This window comes from Lactuca serriola, chromosome 3, assembly GCF_051521515.1.
Source record: "Lactuca serriola cultivar US96UC23 chromosome 3, Lser_US96UC23_V15, whole genome shotgun sequence".
Classification (NCBI taxonomy): domain Eukaryota; kingdom Viridiplantae; phylum Streptophyta; class Magnoliopsida; order Asterales; family Asteraceae; genus Lactuca; species Lactuca serriola.
This window is the reverse complement of record NC_136410.1, coordinates 45,501,231-45,519,779: the sequence shown is the minus strand read 5'-3', so window position 1 is coordinate 45,519,779 and position 18,549 is coordinate 45,501,231. Positions and strand designations below refer to the sequence as shown.

Below are 18,549 nucleotides of genomic sequence, written 5' to 3'. Positions count from 1 at the left end.
CGGAAACTCACGTATTATCGGAACCTCATCAACTGACCTCGGTCTCTCAATATCAGCCCTCGCATCCATCACATATGCCACAAAACCCCTACAGCCCTGCTGTAGACTCTGTCTCGCTCTAGCAGCCGAACAAAATGCTGACCCTGAACGTGTACCTTCGCCGTACACCGAAAAACTCCCCCACTAGGGTCTCGAATCGACACCAATTGACACTTGCAGTCTATCACAGCTCCATAACGGCTCAGCCAATCCATACCCACTATCACACACACGTCCCCCCATCGCGACCGGGACCAGATCTATCGGAAACTCCACACCGAAGATCTCAAGGACACATCCTCTAATCACATCCGAAGCATACACAGCTCGCTCATCAGCTATGGAAACTCGCAAAGGCCGATCCAATGCCTCTCGACGGGTACTAATATGCTGACTAAATGCTATGGAAGCAAACGACCGACTCGCACCCGAGTCAAATAACACCAATGCAGGCACAAAATTCACAAGAAAAGTACCTACGCATATGATCATATAAGCATAAAATCTCAACTCAAATAAAAGATGAAAAGAAGTACATACCAGCCACAACATCAGGCGCTGCGCGGACCTCCTCCGCGGTCAACTGAAACGCTCTCCCTCGAGCCCTCGGGGCCTCGGCCTTCACCGGCCGAGTCTCGGTAACCCTAGCAGCAGGCACAGATCCCTACGCTGATCCCTGTAGAAGCTGTGGGCACTCGGCCTTTTGATGGCTGGTCTGGTTGCAATTAAAGCAAACCGAGAATCCCTTGGGGCATTCCCTTGCGATATGCTCCTCCTTCCCACACTTGTAACATACTCCAGCCCTGCAAGACCCCTCATGACTCTTACCGCACTTCCCACAAGTGCGGCCCTTCGCGCCCCCAGATCTCGAATCAGCGGGTCTAGCCCGCTTGGCTGCCGGCTGAGACTGGGCCGGCCACCGATCCATCCTCTGAGACTCGGCCTCCTCCCTGGCCTGAGTCTCCAGCTCGATCTCCCTCTTCCGGGCATTTGCCTGGAGCTCAGCAAATGTCCGGTATGTCGAGTTCGCCACGAACTCCCGTATATCTCTCCTCAGAACACCAAGATAACGGCTCATACGAGCCTGCTTCGTTGACACCTGATCAGGGCAAAACATCGCCCTCTCATGGAACTTCCTGGTGATGACAGTCACTGAATCAGTACCCTGCTTGAGGGTCAAGAACTCCTGGATCAACTGTTCCCTCTCTACCGGGGGAACATACTCCTCTCGGAACATAGCGGTGAACCTTTCCCAGGTCACCTCAGAAATCTCAGCCAAAGTAAAGTTCGCCGTCACGAACTTCCACCAATCCTTCGCTCCCAGGCGGAGCTGGTTCAAGGCGAACCGAACCCTCAAGTGCTCTAGACAAGAGCACGTATAGAAACATCCCTCGATGTCAGAGATCCACCTCAAAGAGGCAATCGGGTCCTGCGTCCCGTCGAACTCTGGTGGCTTCGTGTTGCTGAACTCCTGGAACAACAACGAGTCACCTCCCTGAGGTGTGGCAGTAGCAACAGCAGCAGTACCTGCAGCTGCAGCAGCCTCAGTCAACGCGGCGTACTGCTCATCAAAAGTCTCGATCAACGTGGTCTTGATGTCTCCAAACATCTCAGGAATCTCAGCCCGGATGGCAGCAGTCACCTCCTCATGAATCATCTGACGGATCCCCTCGTCGCTGACACCACTAGTCTCAGGTGTGTGTCGAGTCCCAACCATGATGTCTCTGAAATACAACAAAAATTATCAGAGATTTGATCGAACATGCTCATACTCGATGACGCAACCCTACTTTTCCTCCGTCGTCTAAAAGATTCTTACTTGAAATGCCCATTGATCTGGTGTCTTCAGTAGTATGGGCCCAATACTACTGACCACACCGCACCAGCATTCACTTCAAGTCCTCCTCCTTGGATCTTGGATTACAAGTACTCTATTCTTATGAGCTCCTAACTGCTATCACTCGCTCTCAAAGCATCTCAGCAGTAGAAAACTCCTAGGCTAAGGCATCACAAATCAGGCCACTCTAGTCCTAATATGTATACTTAGCGTACTCTAGCATGCATAATATAACATATCTCATAACACATAAAGTAAGGGTACTTTTGGGGAATTCGTCGCTCGAGCGCTGGCTGATCGTACACACGGCTCTGCTCTGTTCGTCTCAAAACTATGTTACTCTTTTTAAAAAAATTATTTTATTATAAAAATTCTCCTCAATTCCTCGGTTTGAGTTCAGATACGCCCGAAGATGCATCCGAATCCCTCAAACCAAGGCTCTGATACCAACTTGTAACAACGTAAATTTTCAAAATAAAATTTTCATTTCCAAAACCATCATTTTTCACAAAATAACATCAACATATTGTTTTAAACGTATTTATCACAAGACATCTCCCCAGAATCCAAAACATAAACTCCACAAGTGTGTACGGATCATGCCGGCGCCTTCCCGCGCTCATCACTAGTACCTGAAACACATCACACAACAACTGTAAGCATAAATGCTTAGTGAGTTCCCCCAAAATACCACATACAACACATACGCCACTCAAGGCTATAATACGACCCTCCAGTCGATGTGTCTCAGCGGAACCCTCCAGTCCCGTAGCTCGTTGGACCCTCTGGTCCGGTCATAGCTCGTTGGGCCCTCCGGCCCGGTCTGTATCGTTGGACCCTTCGGTCCGGTCTATAACAACATACAACATACACATAGCACATAACACATAATCTCATACATAACACATAAGACCCTTTGGTCTACACAATATACCACTCTAGGTAAGTATAGTGAGAAGACTCACCTCGATGTCTCGGTAAATATCTGTCTCGGAATAAATGTGATCTAGCCTCCGCCTAATCACACAAAGTAATACACTCATAAATACAACTGCACTCAACCCTAAAGGTCAACAAGGTCAACGATCAACTTTGACCGGACTCGGCGAGTGCACTAGGGCGACTCGGCGAGGCTATACGTGTCCACTGACTCTCTTGGATCCTCTCTTGACACGCCGAGTACTTCTTTGAATCGACGAGTTCCACCTGGCATGAATCGCAGGGCCACCACGACTCAACTCGGCGAGTTCCGGCTTGACTCAGTCCCCCTGACTTTCCCTGACTCACTGAGTCAACCCCTCAACTCGACAAGACCACTCGCTGAGTGGTTACGGGCAAACTTCATGCTACTCGCCGAGTCTGTTCTTCAGACTCGGCGAGTTCATGCCATGCATAAACTCAAACTCACTTCTGAGGTCAGATCTGTTCCATACAATCATAGATTTGGCCTCCCCAAGTACGATAATCACGTAAAGTCCAAACCTTGGTGCTCAAACAACAACTATTTGCTCCTATATGATGTTTTAGCCCCATATCTCATAACCCTTGGTCAAAACTCCCATGAATCCTCATAAAGCTTAAGGAATAAAGCTTCTCTGGACCTCTATGGATCCCATTTCAAGCCTCATCACAAATAGGGACGAAATGGACATCAAATCTAACCAACAAAGGGGTCAAGAAACCCTAAACCCCCATGTTCATCATAATAACAGAAAAGGGAGCCAAAATATACCTCCAAAATGATGCTCTGAGCTCCAAATTTGAAGGATGTCCACCTCCCTTGCCTCCTCTTGGCTAGAAACTCCTTTGCCTTGCCAAACAAAGCTTCAAAGGTTAACAATGGCCTCCTCTTTCTCCCAAAACGCTCAAAATCTCTTTAGGGTTTCTCTCTGGGGTTGGTGGCCGCAAATGACGGCCATAAGCCCCTTTAAATAGGTCTCAAACCCTGGAAATTAGGGTTTCATTAAACAGCATGGACTCGCCGAGTCCAGACGCGAACCAGCGCACAAAACCGCGATCCTACTCGGCGAGTTTAGACTCCAACTCGCCGAGTCTCCTCACATCATTCAAAAATTAAAAGAATAAAAATAATACCTGGGAATCCGGGTGTTACATCTTACCTCCGTTTTTTCTTTTTTCATTTTAAGTTATTACGTTTTAAAATACCTATTCGTGACTGGCTAATGGGTAAAATGAAACCTTTTCTAAAATATAATGGTAAATCAAGAACAAAAAATAAAATTGGGATTAAATCAAAACAAAAATGTATAATAATGGCTTTTAAGGTATTAACCCAAAGGAATTGGAATGAAAACCTCTTTTAGTGAGGCGTCAGTTTGAAATGTTCAGATTTTTAAAAAGGTAGCTATAAAATAATTCTTGGTTTGAAAAGGCAAACTAAAATACTCAAAACCAGTTAGCTTAGACTAATTGGTATGGGTGGATGCTATAACACCAAAAACCTGTCACCTCAGATGCCACCACAACACTATTATACAATAAATAGAAATTGGGTGTTCACATGTTATAACATGTTGAGAGAGAGAGAGAGAGAGAGAGAGAAAGAGAGCGAGCGAGAATGTGCGGAAAGTAAACCACCAATGAAATTAAATTTATTCCCGTTTCAAAATGTTAGAACGCCAACGAATTATACACTAACAAGTTTGGGGGTGGTGTTCCTTTTGCTTTAACGCCATTATGGAGGTGTCATATAGACTCCTCCACGATGTTTTTGGCCCACACCCAACCATCTTATAATTTAAGTGTGCAATACTAATCATATGTCAATGTCAATTAAGGCTTTATGATATTGATCAAGACTTTACGAAAACCAATCGCTTCTTGATCTTTGAGCAATATTCCGTCAGTCAAAACATAATTGTGACATCGAAATTTAATCTTAAGTTCATTCATCTTTATGCATTGCATTGACATGTTATTAGTTTTCAGTTAGGTTAAGTAGTTCTAAACATCCCGATAATCTCAACTCGCTAATAAATCGGTAAAGTTTCGTTGAAAAAGTTGAGTTTGTTTTGAAATTTAATTTTTATCAACATGAATACTACAAGATTAAATGAGACATTTTCTCTCTCTCTCTCTCTATATATATATATATATATATATATATATATATATATATATATATATATATACACACACACACACACACTATACTATCATATACTATAAAATAAACATTTTTATCATATTCATTTGAAACTCTCATGACTTTGCAATTTATTTTTAATGATAATTATAAAATTGGTTAATATTGTTAAATAAGTGCAACACCTACATTGTAATCCTAAATTAATTAAACATTAATATTAAAATATCATCTTTTACTTTTACATATAAAATTATGTATTTAATTTTTAACATATGACATTTAACTTATTAGTTTGGATATGTTTTTGTATGTAAATAATATCATTTCAAACTCACAACTTTTAAATAACTTATACAAAATATTTGAATTGTTGATTTAAATATAACGTTAAAAGGTTAACTTAAATTGAAATGTCAATTAAACTTAAAAGAAAATCTATAGATTATTTTGTAAATTGTCAAGTTAATGCAAAACCTAAATTGTTATCCCAAATTAACTAAAAATATTTCTAAAATTATTTTTATAATCATTAAGTGTTTCCAAATAAATAACTTACAACATCAAACTTACAAATAATATTACATAAAAAATATATATATTATTACTTTTAAAAACAAAAACAAAGTTTGATGTTTAATGTAATTACGATGATAGAAATTTAATATATTTTTTAAAAAAAATAAATAATCACAACAAAAATTCTAAATAACATTAAATCATATATTATATTTAATTTTGTTTATGAGTAACCTGTGAGTATATGACATTGAGACGATTGAGATTATATTGTCTTGATAGATGTCGACTTTATCATATTATTCAAAATAATCAGAGTTTTATATTAACATGAATTATTATACTAATGTTAATGTAACGCTCGTAGATCAGTCTAGTCAATTTAGAGACGATAGACGTCAAAAATGAATTTTTGATGAAAGATTATTTAGAATGAATAATCTTAACTAAGTTGTAATATATGTTACAAGGATTCCGTACATATATAGAACGCCAAAATCTGACTTCGTATGAGGAAGTTATGATTTTCTGAAGTTTCGACTTAGCGGTATGCAGCCTGAAATACTCGATTTGAGATCCAGCGGTTTTTAGCCGAAACAATCTAAACGAGAATCGAAGATCTCGTTGTTGGTATCGAAGCGATGAAAAGTTAGGCGAGAACGGACGTCAAACGAAGAAGTTATGAATTTATAACGAAGTTTTCCTGTCCGGGCCTACTAAAAATAATTAATAAAAATAAAGTCAAAATTAGCCGACGAAGTCTAAACGAAAGTTGTAGAGCGTAGTCTCACCTACGCGTGGATATAAAGAACGTCGAAAACGGAGTTCGTATGAAGAAGATATGAATTTTCGAAGTTTATTAAATAATTAATAATTAAATTTAATTATTAAATCCCGGTATTATCCGAAGACGAGTCATCGGACTCATCCGAAGTACGCCCCGCATACACCGAGGTATGTCAACATTCGCACTCGAGTATTTCGGATACGTAAGCCATGACGATTCGAGGCGTACGCCCCGCGTACTCCGAGGTTCCAGCCTCTATAAATAGGATCTGAAGGCAGCCGACTCATTTGCTATCTTTCTCTCTTCTCTCTCCTGTTTTACCTCGATTTGCGTGCCAGAAGTACCCCGAAGCCCCGGTAATATTCTCGAGCCCCGAAGCAAGTCTCGAGATCCCGAAGATCCCGAGAAGTGTGATTCCCGAGCCGAAGCTCTGCCCGAGAGAAGTTCGATTTTTTTGAAGATCTTCCAGATCTGCTGAGGATTACTACTTCTGCAAGTCGTAGTGTTGTCCGATCATCTTCTGATCAAGTGAGTGTATACTACCTTTCATAAACACGATAAAAATACAAGTATGGTTTGAGTGTATTAAGTATATTGTGGTTTATACGTGTGAGTGTGTAGTTACTTTCTTCTAACACATAAATATTAAGTATTTTCTATAAAATATGTGCTATGTGTATAATATGAAATTGTTTATATGTGTGGGTGTATAGTCCCTTTCATAAACACGGGTTTAATACAAGTATTGTTTGAATGTATTAAGTATATGTTTGGGAAAGTGTGTGGTTACTTTCTTCTAACACATAAATATGAAGTATTTGTTATAAAATACGTGTTATGTGTTTATATATTGTTGTTTATTTGAGATGAGTATGGAATGAATGTTTTATATAGTTTTTAAATGAGTTAAACTGTATATGTATTTAATATCTACAAATATGTTGGGTAGAACATGGGTAGATGAGATAGTTGGTATGTGATAAAATGATGAGGTATGAAAGATGATTAAGAATGATATTGGTAGATGCACCAAATAAAGAATGTCATAAACTAGCAGATGCGCTTGAGAATAATATCGGTAGATGCACCAAGTAGTGAATGTCGTGATCTTGGCAGATGCGCCAAATAGAGATTGTCATAACAATAGTAGATGCACTTATAGGATAATCTTGGCAGATGTGCTTATAGGATAATCTTGGCAGATGCGCTTATAAGATAATGTCGGCAGCTGCGCCTAAAAGAGAATGTCATAAACCTGGCAGTCGCGCCTCATAGTGTATGACGTAATCCTGGCAGAGGCGCTTAAAGGATAATGTTGGCAGATGCGCCTTATGTAGCATTAGAAGTTTGTGCTAATTCCTTAGGTCAATCCTTAGGAATGAATGAATGACGGGTAGTTGAATTCCTAGGGTAAAATCCTAAGAAAGATAATAGGGATGAGTAATTGATTTGATTGTTTAATGGTTGAATATAATAATTATATTATTGTGGGTTGAAAACCCTATATGCTCATCAGGCTCCCAAGCCTGACCCACTCAGTTTTCTTTGCATTACAGGTAATGGCACAAGAGTATAAGTTGGTGGACTTGACGAGAGATTTTGGATTATAGGCCAGTAGTTATGAATAACTGTTGTAAGGTCTATTTTGTTCTGTTTATGCTTTTGGTCTGTATTTAACATGACATCCCGAGATTTTGTTATATAATGAAAATACATTTCTTTAAGGAAATGCTTTGATAATTTTTATCATATTTTGTTTTGGGAACAAATTCCACAACTGTTTTCTTTAAAAGATTACTCTGATTTTATAAAACAAAGCATAAACAAATCGGTCTTTTATGGCCGTGAAAATGGGGATGTCACAGTTAACAACATCATTCTTATATTTAAAAAACTTATATTTATAAGGGAAAACTAAAATAAAGTCCATACATATTGGTCTCATAATCGATTTAGTCCTTATATATATTTTTTATTCAATTAAGTTCCAAATACCGGTAATCGTATTCAATTTAACCCTTTGACGCGGTCAACAGGTCATCCAATTTTCAAAAATTATATTTTTGGCCCAGATTTCAAAATTTATTACAAATCTGGTCCAAAATTTACATTTTTGACCTATATTTTAAATTTTGTTACAAATTTGGTCCAAACTTTACCCTTTTTTGCCCAAATTTTAGAATTTTATTATGAATTCATCCTAACTTTAGTTTTCGTTACAACTTTTTTTTTCAAAGAATAGTTTCTAATCTGTTTTTTCTTTATAAAATCATATTTATACAAAAAACCGTATTTTCACTTAAAAATCTTATATTTTCTATATAAAAACTTTTTTTAAAAAGTTTTTTGTATATGAAATATCTAGTAATAAAAATAAATATTTATTAAGTATATAAATATATACAAATCGGTTTTTATAAAACTGTATACAAAAACGTATTTTACAAAAAATGTATAAAACACCTATTTTATATATATATTTTTTATAAAATCGTGTTTGTTTATATTTTTTTTATAAAAACATATTTGAATAATTTTTTATATAATATGTGTTTGTGTACATTTTATAAAATGTATACAAACACGATTTTATAAAATATATACAAACACGTAATATATAAAAAATTATTCAAACATGTTTTTATAAGATGTATACAAACACAATTTTATAAAGTGTATACAAACACATATTATATAAAAAAAATTATTCAAAGACATTTTTATAAAAAGATATAAACAAATACGATTTTATAAAAAAATGTAGATACATACCTATTTGTGTGAATATATATATATATATATATATATATATATATATATATATATATATATATATATATATAAGGTGATAGGTGTTTGTATACATTTTTTTATAAAAACAAATTTGTATATATTTTTATACTTAATTATATATATTTTTATAACTAGATATTTCATATAAAAAAGTTTTTAAAAAAAGTTTTTATATAGAAATTATAAGATTTTATGTGAAAATATTTTTTTTTTGTATAAATATGATTTTATAAAGAAAAAACATATTTGAAACAATTTTTTGAAAAAAAAAAAGTTGTAAAAAAAATTAAAGTTAGGATGAATTCATAATAAAATTCTAAAATTTGGGCAAAAAAGGTAAATATTGGACCAAATTTGTAACAAAAGTGTAAATTTTGAACCAAATTTATAATAAATTTCGAAATTTGGGTCAAAAATGTAATTTTTGAAAGTTGGATGACCTGCTGACTGGATCAAAGGGTTAAATTTAATACGATTATCGGTATTTGAGATTTTATTGAATAAAAAAAAATATAGGGACTAAATCGATTATGAAACTCATATATAGGGACTTTATTGTAGTTTTCTAAGTTTATAAATATTTCAAATAGTTATTCTTTTACACAAATTTATATTTATAAGACACGAAGCTTCTTTGATTTCATGATTTGTTTTAGTGGTGGAAAATGGACTGGAGCCCGCTGGTAAATAAGGAAAAGGATAGAAGCCTGTTATTGGTTAAAGTCCCACCCATACTTTGACTTGTAGTTAATTGGATTTCTTTATTGCGTTGTAATTTACAATCATGAAAAAATGTTTGGTGTCAAAATTTCAATTATAAGGTTGTGACTTGTGAGAGTCTATTATGAATATTAAGGTTATTATTTTGAAATACTATTTTCAGTTATAGATTTTCTTTAACACCGGTTCTTGGTGTGTTCCAATTTGGAATCGGTATCTAAGACTATGTTTTGTGTATTAACTGATAGTTGAAAAACTAGTTGTTATATGAAAAAGTAATTGATATTGAAAAACTAGCTAATAAAAAAATAATGTTTGGTAAAATTAACTGATAAACTAATTGAAATATATAAAATAACATTTAAAGAATATGTTTTGTATAATTAATTAGTATATTTGAAAAAAAATTAAAAAACTACTGAAAAACTAATAACTTTTTAAAAAACTAACTTATAAGCTACTTTCTGGTTTTCCATACATGATAACTTAAAATAAATAAATAAATAAATAAAAATAAAAAATAAGATAATTTATCAGCTAGCGGTGGTGCATAAAACACGGCCTAAATAGTCATTTTTAAAAATGTTTTTCAAAATGTATATATTTAATTAGATAACCTTACGATTATATTTAATTTATGCTCTAATTTAAAACAATTTAGGCTTTTTTTAGTAAAAATGATGATTGTATTATCCGATGTCAAGATGGAGTTAAAAAAAATAGATTAGCTTATTTGGTATCAAAACATATAAGTTGATAAGTTATTTTTTAGTTTATTGTAAATTGTGCTTATTTATATATATATATATATATATATATATATATATATATATATATATATATATATATATATATATATATATATATATATATATATATTAATTTTGAAGTGCCAGTTGAACAATACCTTCTTGTGATTGACTGATTTTTTTTCTCTTTTGTTTTCTTTTTCTTCAGCACTATTTCTATTTTTTTACGGGTCAAACATGTTGTTCATCACGTACACAAGTCGACTTCTCCTTTACCGCCGCCACTTTGATTACTGTAATTAATCCACGTAACAATCCACCACGTCAAATATCTACACCTTCCCATATTTTGCCTTCAATCTTCATCTTCTCTCATATGCACACCCATTCCACCGCTTCACCGTTCTCTCTCAGTTTACAATCCACCTCCACCGGGGTTAGTTAATCCATTTGATCAGGTGATATGTTCTTTCTAAAACCCTCTTTGTCTCCCACCTTTTAGTCTTCCCACCGCCTCCAACCCCTTTGATCATCGTTGTACCCGTTGTTGCTTTCCTCAATCTTTCCAAAGTTGGGGTTGAAGACGATGGAAAAATTGCCTGTTAAGAAGGAAGATTAGAGAGTTTGGGAGTAATGGTGGTGTTCAGGTTCTTTGATACGCTGATTGACATCAATTACAACAGATTCCCCTCGGATAACCAATAGTTCAATCACTAGTATGAGCGGATGGAAAGTAGTTCGCCGGAAACAGAGGCCGACGACCAACCAAGAAACCACGTATTTTGCTACGAACGTGCCAAAGGAAGCAAAGAAAGGAGAACTGTGGAAAATATTCGGGAAATATGGGAAACTTTCAGACATATACATGGGGCAAAAGCTGGGGAAGAATAAAAAGTACTATGCGTTCATTAGATACAGAGGGGTTGGCAATGTAAAAGAGCTAGAAAGAAGATTGGACGGTGTGAAAGTCGGAGAACATATACTTGCAGTCAATATCGCCCTACATGAGAGAAAGATACCAGTAAGTAATCAAACCCAAGGCGAGCAATATAGGAGGAGCAATGTTGAACGGACAGCCATGCCCCAAAATCATGGAATTAAAACAAGGTCTACTCTAAAGGACCATCGGTCATATGCCGACATATTGAAATCGGTAAATGTAGCACAAACAGATCCCCCTGAACCATTAATCCCGGTACCCGTCATCCTCCACCCTGAACCGGCCACACGTAGTTGGCTGCGAAAAATATCACTAGTTGGAGAAGCAGCATCGCTAGATCACTTGGGAAATCTCCCAAAACTCCTACTGGATAAGGGGGGGGGGACATGTGCTGAGGTGAAATACATTGGAGGCTTAAGAATCTTAATGTTGTTCGATCACTCCATAGCTGCTAAGGAATTCATGTTTGATGATCTTAAGTGGAAGGAATATCTAAAGTGGGTGCGGTGGGAAGATCAAGTCGATTCACATGAAGAACGTGTTGCATGGATTCGAGTTACAGGGCTTCCACTACACCTGTGGGGGCAGCGTAATTTTCAGTCTATCACTGATGGTTTTGGGAAGACGATTGCACCATTTGAAGACATTCCCCACATAGTGGATCTATCCCATGCTAAGATCGGGCTACTAACCTCCAGGAGGACTCGAATTAACAATGAAATACAAGCATCGTTTGAAGGTAAAGTATACAAACTTGGCATCATCGAATTTGACGAAGATTGGTTTCCTTTCAAATTCGTTCCCTCTGAAGACGACAACGAAAAGACGGTATCAGAAGATGAGATGGCTGAGCAAAACGATGAAAGGGAAGAAGGGGAGATAAGGTCGGAAATCAATGAATTGGATGATCAAGAACCGGGGAAATCTAGGGTTCCAGCGAGTGAACCTACCAGGACGGAGATGGAAGTCGAAGAGGCTCATTGTGAAGCAACGGTTCAAACGAAAGTTCCGACAGAAGAAGCTGAACCGACACCTCGAAATATGGAGTTTCAAATGACTATCGATATGATGGAGCAAGCTAGCCATGGAAACGACGCATGCCAGCTGGACCCTGGCTCTCCAAAGTCAAAGATAATACTCGACGGGCCTGGCAACGGCCTCCCCCCACTTGGCTGCTTTGGGCCTTTTCCATCTCCAACTATTTGCAACGAAGCCCACACTTTCATAGTGGGTAGGTCCAATGGGAAAAGGAGAAGAATGTTAGATACAACTCCTAGTATTAGTCCAGTGTTTGATTCGGGTGATATAGATTCGATGCCACATACTGTCCCATTGTCGGATTCTCCTCGTAACTCTCCAGTAGAAAATCAAATTGACCTCAATACCCCTCCTATACAACAGGTTGTGATCATAGATGAATACCCCCAAAACCCCCGGCGAGCCGAACTTGTAAAAACAACCGAGATAGGAAAAGAACTGGGTTTCGACATAAACCCTGATGACCCTATTCTTCAGGAAGCCATGGGAGAGGAAGGTGAGCACCGTGAGTTGTAATGAATTGCCTAAGTCTGAATGTAAAAGGGATCGGCGAGGCTCATAAAGTCAGATGGATTAAAAGACTTAAGGTCCAAAATCGGATCTCATTCCTGGGAGTGCAAGAAACTCAAATTACAAACATTGAAGCAATTGATGTTCGTGGGTGTTGGGACTCAGAGGAATTTGGCTTCTCGGCAATGCAATCGTCAGGAAGATCGGGGGGATTGTTGAGCATGTGGGATGTAAACATCTTTGAGGTGCACGAAGTTATAAAATCAAGCCGGTTCTTGATAACAATTGGTGATTGGGAGGGAATCCCAGATAACACGATATTGGCAAATATATATGGTCCTCATGACCTGGATGAGAAGAAAGGATTATGGGATGAGTTGCTACAGATTAAAAGGGAGAGGCAAGGAACATGGATTTTGTTTGGAGATTTCAACACAGTTAGAAGAAGAGAGGAGCATCTTAATTCTCATTTTTGTGCTTCCTCTGCGTTTTATTTCAACAAATTCATCTCAGATGCAGGCCTTCACGATATCAGATTGGGGGGGAGTAAATACACCTACTGTTGTAACTCACTCAACAAACTCAGCAAACTCGATAGATTCCTGGTATGTAACAACTTTGTCAATACCTTTCCATTTACTTCAACCATTGCCCTGCCTAGGGAGCTGTCAGACCATAGCCTGATAATCCTTCAAACATCCTCCGCGGATTTTGGAAAACCCCCGTTCCGCCTGTTTAATTCATGGCTTGACCGAGAAGGTTTTGAAGAAGTAGTTAAAAGCACTTGGAAGGAATTTGAGGGTTATGGAGCTCCGAATATGTATTTGATGGCAGAAATGAAATTTCTAAAAAATAGGATAAGGGGTTGGCGGGCCACAGACCACCCCAAGGAGGTGAATGAAATACTGGAAACTAAAAAAAGAATACATGAGCTCGATCTCCTAGATGATGATCGACTACTTTCAGAAGAAAAGACTAATGAAAGAAAGGTAGGATTCCAAAAATTGGTGGAAATGGATAGATTCATGACAAGTGACATCAAACAGCGGGCGGAAATTAAATGGGTTATCGACAGGGATGAGAACTCTTCTTTCTTCCATGGCTTTATTAACAAAAAAAAAAAGAAAGAACGGGATTGCCGGGCTGCTTATCGACGATCAATGGACTACCAACCCTGAAAGAATAAAAGCAGAGATCTTTAACTTCTATCAAGAGAAATTCCGAGAAAGGTGGCCCTCCAGGCCAAAGTTCAATAGCTCCAGATTTTGCGTCTTGGATCCATTGACAAGCTCAAACCTTGAAGCCCCATTCACAGTTGAGGAGATAAAAGAGGCAATTTGGTCATGTGGAAGTGACAAAAGTCCCGGTCCGGATGGATTTTCCTTTAAATTCCTTAAGAGAAACTGGGAATTAATGAAGTATGATATAGTGAACACAGTTAGATACTTTGAAAAATACGGAGTCATTAATAGGGGCTGTAATGCCTCATTTATCACCCTTGTTCCAAAAATAAAGGACCCGCTCACAATCGGAGACTATAGACCAATAAGTCTAATTGGTAGCATGTATAAGATAATTTCAAAAGTTTTATCTATTAGGCTGAAAAAGATCATTGGCGAGTGCATTGGGAATGTTCAATCGGCATTCATAGATGGGCGTAACATTCTTGAAGGTCCACTAATAATCAACGAAATGTACTCGTGGGCAAAAAAATCAAAAGAAAAATGCTAATTTTTAAGGTAGATTTTAATAAAGCTTTCGATTCGGTCAATTGGGAGTATCTTGACCATGTCCAAAGACAAATGGGCTTTGGCGAAAAATGGAGGGGATGGATACATAGTTGCCTGAAATCTGCAACATTGTCGGTCCTAGTTAACAGATCGCCAACTAGGGAATTTGAAATGGGGCGTGGAATAAGGCAAGGTGACCCGTTATCCCCCTTCCTCTTTCTAATTGCGATGGAGGGGCTGAATATTGTAATGAAGGAGGCCTGTGCAAAAGGTATATTCACAGGAACAAGAATCCCCAATAGTAACCTTACCCTCTCTCACCTGTTCTATGCAGATGATGCTCTCTTTGTCGGTGAGTGGATCGAGGAAAACATAAATAACCTCGCTAGAATTCTCCGTTGCTTCCATGTATCGTCGGGGTTAAAAGTTAATTTCAATAAGTCACGAGTATTTGGAATTGGGGTGGAAAAACAGGAAATAACAAGTTTAGTGGAACCGCTTGGGTGTAAGCCGTCCGACTTACCATTCACATATCTCGGTGTGCCTGTAGGGGCGAATAGATGGATTGGGGATTCGACTCTAAAGACATCCTTCCCTGAAGCATACAAATTAGAACGCTACAAACACTGCAAAATCAGTGATCGTTTACAAAATGGTGACTTGATCTGGGATTGGAAATCAGCACCAAGAACTTTGGAGTCGGTTAGTGAGACTGCCCTACTTGTCTCCAGAATTAGTGATTTCCAAACTGTGCAGGGAAATGATAAGTGGGTGTGCACCCTAGCTAGTGATGGGGTATTCCACGTTGGTAGACTTAGAAAAAAAATTGATCAATGGAACTTACCTACGGTGGAGACTACACTAAAATGGATTCATGAAATTCCATTGAAGGTCACCTGTTTCATGTGGAGGGCAAAATTGGAAAGAATCCCAACTGCTTGTGCTCTCCTCAAACGCGGTATCCAGATCACTTCCCCAATTTGTTCTTATTGCGAGAATGCAGAAGAGGATACAACCCATGTGCTTTTTCGATGCTCAATGGCTGTAAGGGTATGGGAATGGGTGCTTAGCTGGTGTAACCTCCCAAATATTCACTTTGAATCCGTTGAGGAGATGTTGGCATTCACAACGCAGTGGGGTTCATGTGAAATGAAAAGGAGAGTTTTAATTAGTATTTGCTATGGGACTACATGGTTTCTTTGGAAGGCAAGGTGTGATTGGGTGTTCAAAAAATTAAGAACATCCCCTGCCAAAGTGGTTGACTCGATAAAGTCCACGGTGTTTCTTTGGATGAAATATAGGAGAAAACATTGCACTTTTCAATGGATTGATTGGTGTATCAATCCTTTTATTTGAATGTAATTTTTCTTCTTCTTGTACTCTTTGCCCCTCCTAACGTCTTGCTAGGGTGGTGGTTTTTCTAAATAATATTTGCCGGTTCAAAAAAAAAAAAAACAGACTCAACTAATGTCACCACATTTCCCAGGTCACATAAATTTTGGGACGTAGAAGATTGCTTCGAGAATTGTTTAATCGATTTATTGTTAACATAAATGCTTATATCCACTGTTCATCTTGGTCCAGGTGATGACTTCTAAGATTGTGCTTCCGTTCTTCATCTATTTCTCTTTTCTTTTGCATATGCGGTAGGTGTAAGGAATGATTCAAAACCATAGAATGCAACTACAAAAAATAAGAAGCCCTAATTTTCAAATCGCTCAAATCAATCTGTCAGATTTGCAGCTCATTACATTCTAGGTTAATCTCTTGAACTCAATTTTACCATAACCATTTTATAAATTTGCGTCCACAACTAGAGCTTATCATCCCCAAATTTTCCCTTTTTATGTGCTCTGAATCTAGAAATTGATCTTAAATTAATTAACTGTTTTTAAAGCAAGCAAATCTCCATAAATTCATTGATTTGTATGACAGAGAGGCTTTATTAGCTTAAATTATGTGAAACCTCTTTATATATAAATTGAATTATGGGATTTTAGAAGCTACATACTCCGATTCAATGACATATTAGGATGACCCGGTGTATTTAATTGCTTACAATATTTAAGAGCTGGAGTGTGTATCTCTGGTGGTAATTGTAGATTTGATCATCCAATTTACAATGGCCAAGTAAACCAAAAGTGTGCAGGTAATCCATGATGTATTTTCCAAATATCAGACTTTGGTTTTTCTTTTCTTCCAATTTTACCCTTTTACCTGATTTTCTGTTGTATGGAGTTTTCATTCAGAGTACTCCACATGAATACATTTTTGAATTCATGCATCCATGTTGGTTTTCTGTTTCATAGTATAACCATCAGGTTACTATCTAAAATTTGGAAAAAATTCTTAATTTTTATAATTCTTAACCCTTTTTACTATTCAGATAGCATTTTAAATTTTCGTTTGCAGTACCCAATTAGAAGTTGCTAGGTTTAGCAAGTTGTGAATGTTAATGGGGCTCAAGAAAACAAACGATAAAGTGAATTATATTGGATTTTCATGGAAACTCATCAGGCAAAATACTAGATATCTGCTTAAGGTCAATGATCAGAGAGATCTCTGCACTTTTGGAGCAATCTTACCAATCAGATTGATACCATTCTTGAGGTATGGTTGAATTTTTTTTAATGGGAGAAGATGATGTTTAGGGTAATTTTTTTACTTGGATTCAACGAATACTCATACTCTCAGTTATTATCTTTTTTTTTTTCTAACTTGTAATCATTATTTTTTACTCTGTTACCCATTAACTCCTGTCATAACATCAGAAATCATTGACCTTATTGTGCATTATGAAGGCTGGTAAACTCTTGAAGCAAAATAGTGTAGTTGTCAAAACTTGATAATTACCATTTTATATCACATGGACCAAATTCATAATTTTCCCTTATATCTAGTTAAAGTTTACAATATTGCTAAATGGAACTTTTTTCTGAAGGAATATTGGTTTTATTTTTATCCAGATACAAAGCCCTAGATTTTTTTTTTCCATTCGATCTCTCTTGAAAAGGGCATTAGGTAACATGTTATTAGATCTGTTACTTTCTTGGTCTTTTGTTTTATAGTAATGTAATCGTTTTAACGAATTTGTTTTAATGTAGTGTAAGATGGCAAATTAAATCGATAAATGGAAGCTATGAAGGACAACAATAATCTCCAGAGCATTGCCAGTTGATGGAACCACTGATTTGGATTGGAAAGCAGAACTATAACTAGAACGAATTACATAATGTTTTATCCATGTTATTAAGTGCATAGCAGCTTGCTTTTTGGTATGATGGAATAAAGGAAGGATAGAATTTTTCATTCCATTGCTAGATGGAATTGAATGGATCATTTCGTTCTTTCCATGTTCCTTACAAACTCAAAACCTAATTACATTGCTATTATATGACTTCTTTATGTTTAAACTAATTTATTCAATATTATGTTTCGGAGAACTGTAGGTGGGGGTAAACTGTGGGAGACACCGCTTCACTCAGCTTGCCTTAATGGCCAGAACGTTGAAAAATGAAATTTGTCTCACACTTATCCATCTTTTAGGTTATTAACATATTGATCATAGCAGGATCAGTTGTATTAAAGCTTAAACAACTATGTTAGATTTATGTATTAGACTAATGTATTTCATATAGCAACTACATGAGATCTTTTTCATGTCTTTAGTGTGTCCAACCCCGCAAAGCGGGGATCTTCCCTAGTATATAATAAAAAGTAACTTATCAAAAACTTCATAAATAATTAAGGAGAAAATAACTAATCTAAAATTTATTATTTA

General features: G+C 36.9%; 2 protein-coding genes across 2 annotated transcripts; both read left to right on the top strand.

Annotated features, from left to right (window-relative positions):
• The first annotated feature begins 13,223 nt into the window (after nt 1-13,223).
• Nucleotides 13,224-14,216, top strand: LOC145095196 (uncharacterized). The gene has a single exon (XM_079033119.1). The coding sequence runs from the start codon at nt 13,224-13,226 to the stop codon at nt 14,214-14,216; it is 993 nt and encodes a 330-aa protein (XP_078889245.1).
• A 780-nt stretch (nt 14,217-14,996) lies between these two features.
• LOC145095195 (uncharacterized) lies at nt 14,997-16,124 on the top strand. The gene has a single exon (XM_079033118.1). The coding sequence runs from the start codon at nt 14,997-14,999 to the stop codon at nt 16,122-16,124; it is 1,128 nt and encodes a 375-aa protein (XP_078889244.1).
• The last annotated feature ends 2,425 nt before the right edge of the window (nt 16,125-18,549 follow it).

Bases quoted from the DNA above. Each gene is read 5' to 3' on its own strand.
- LOC145095196 (XM_079033119.1), top strand. From the start codon at position 13,224: ATGCAATCGTCAGGAAGATCGGGGGGATTGTTGAGCATGTGGGATGTA.
- LOC145095195 (XM_079033118.1), top strand. From the start codon at position 14,997: ATGGAGGGGCTGAATATTGTAATGAAGGAGGCCTGTGCAAAAGGTATA.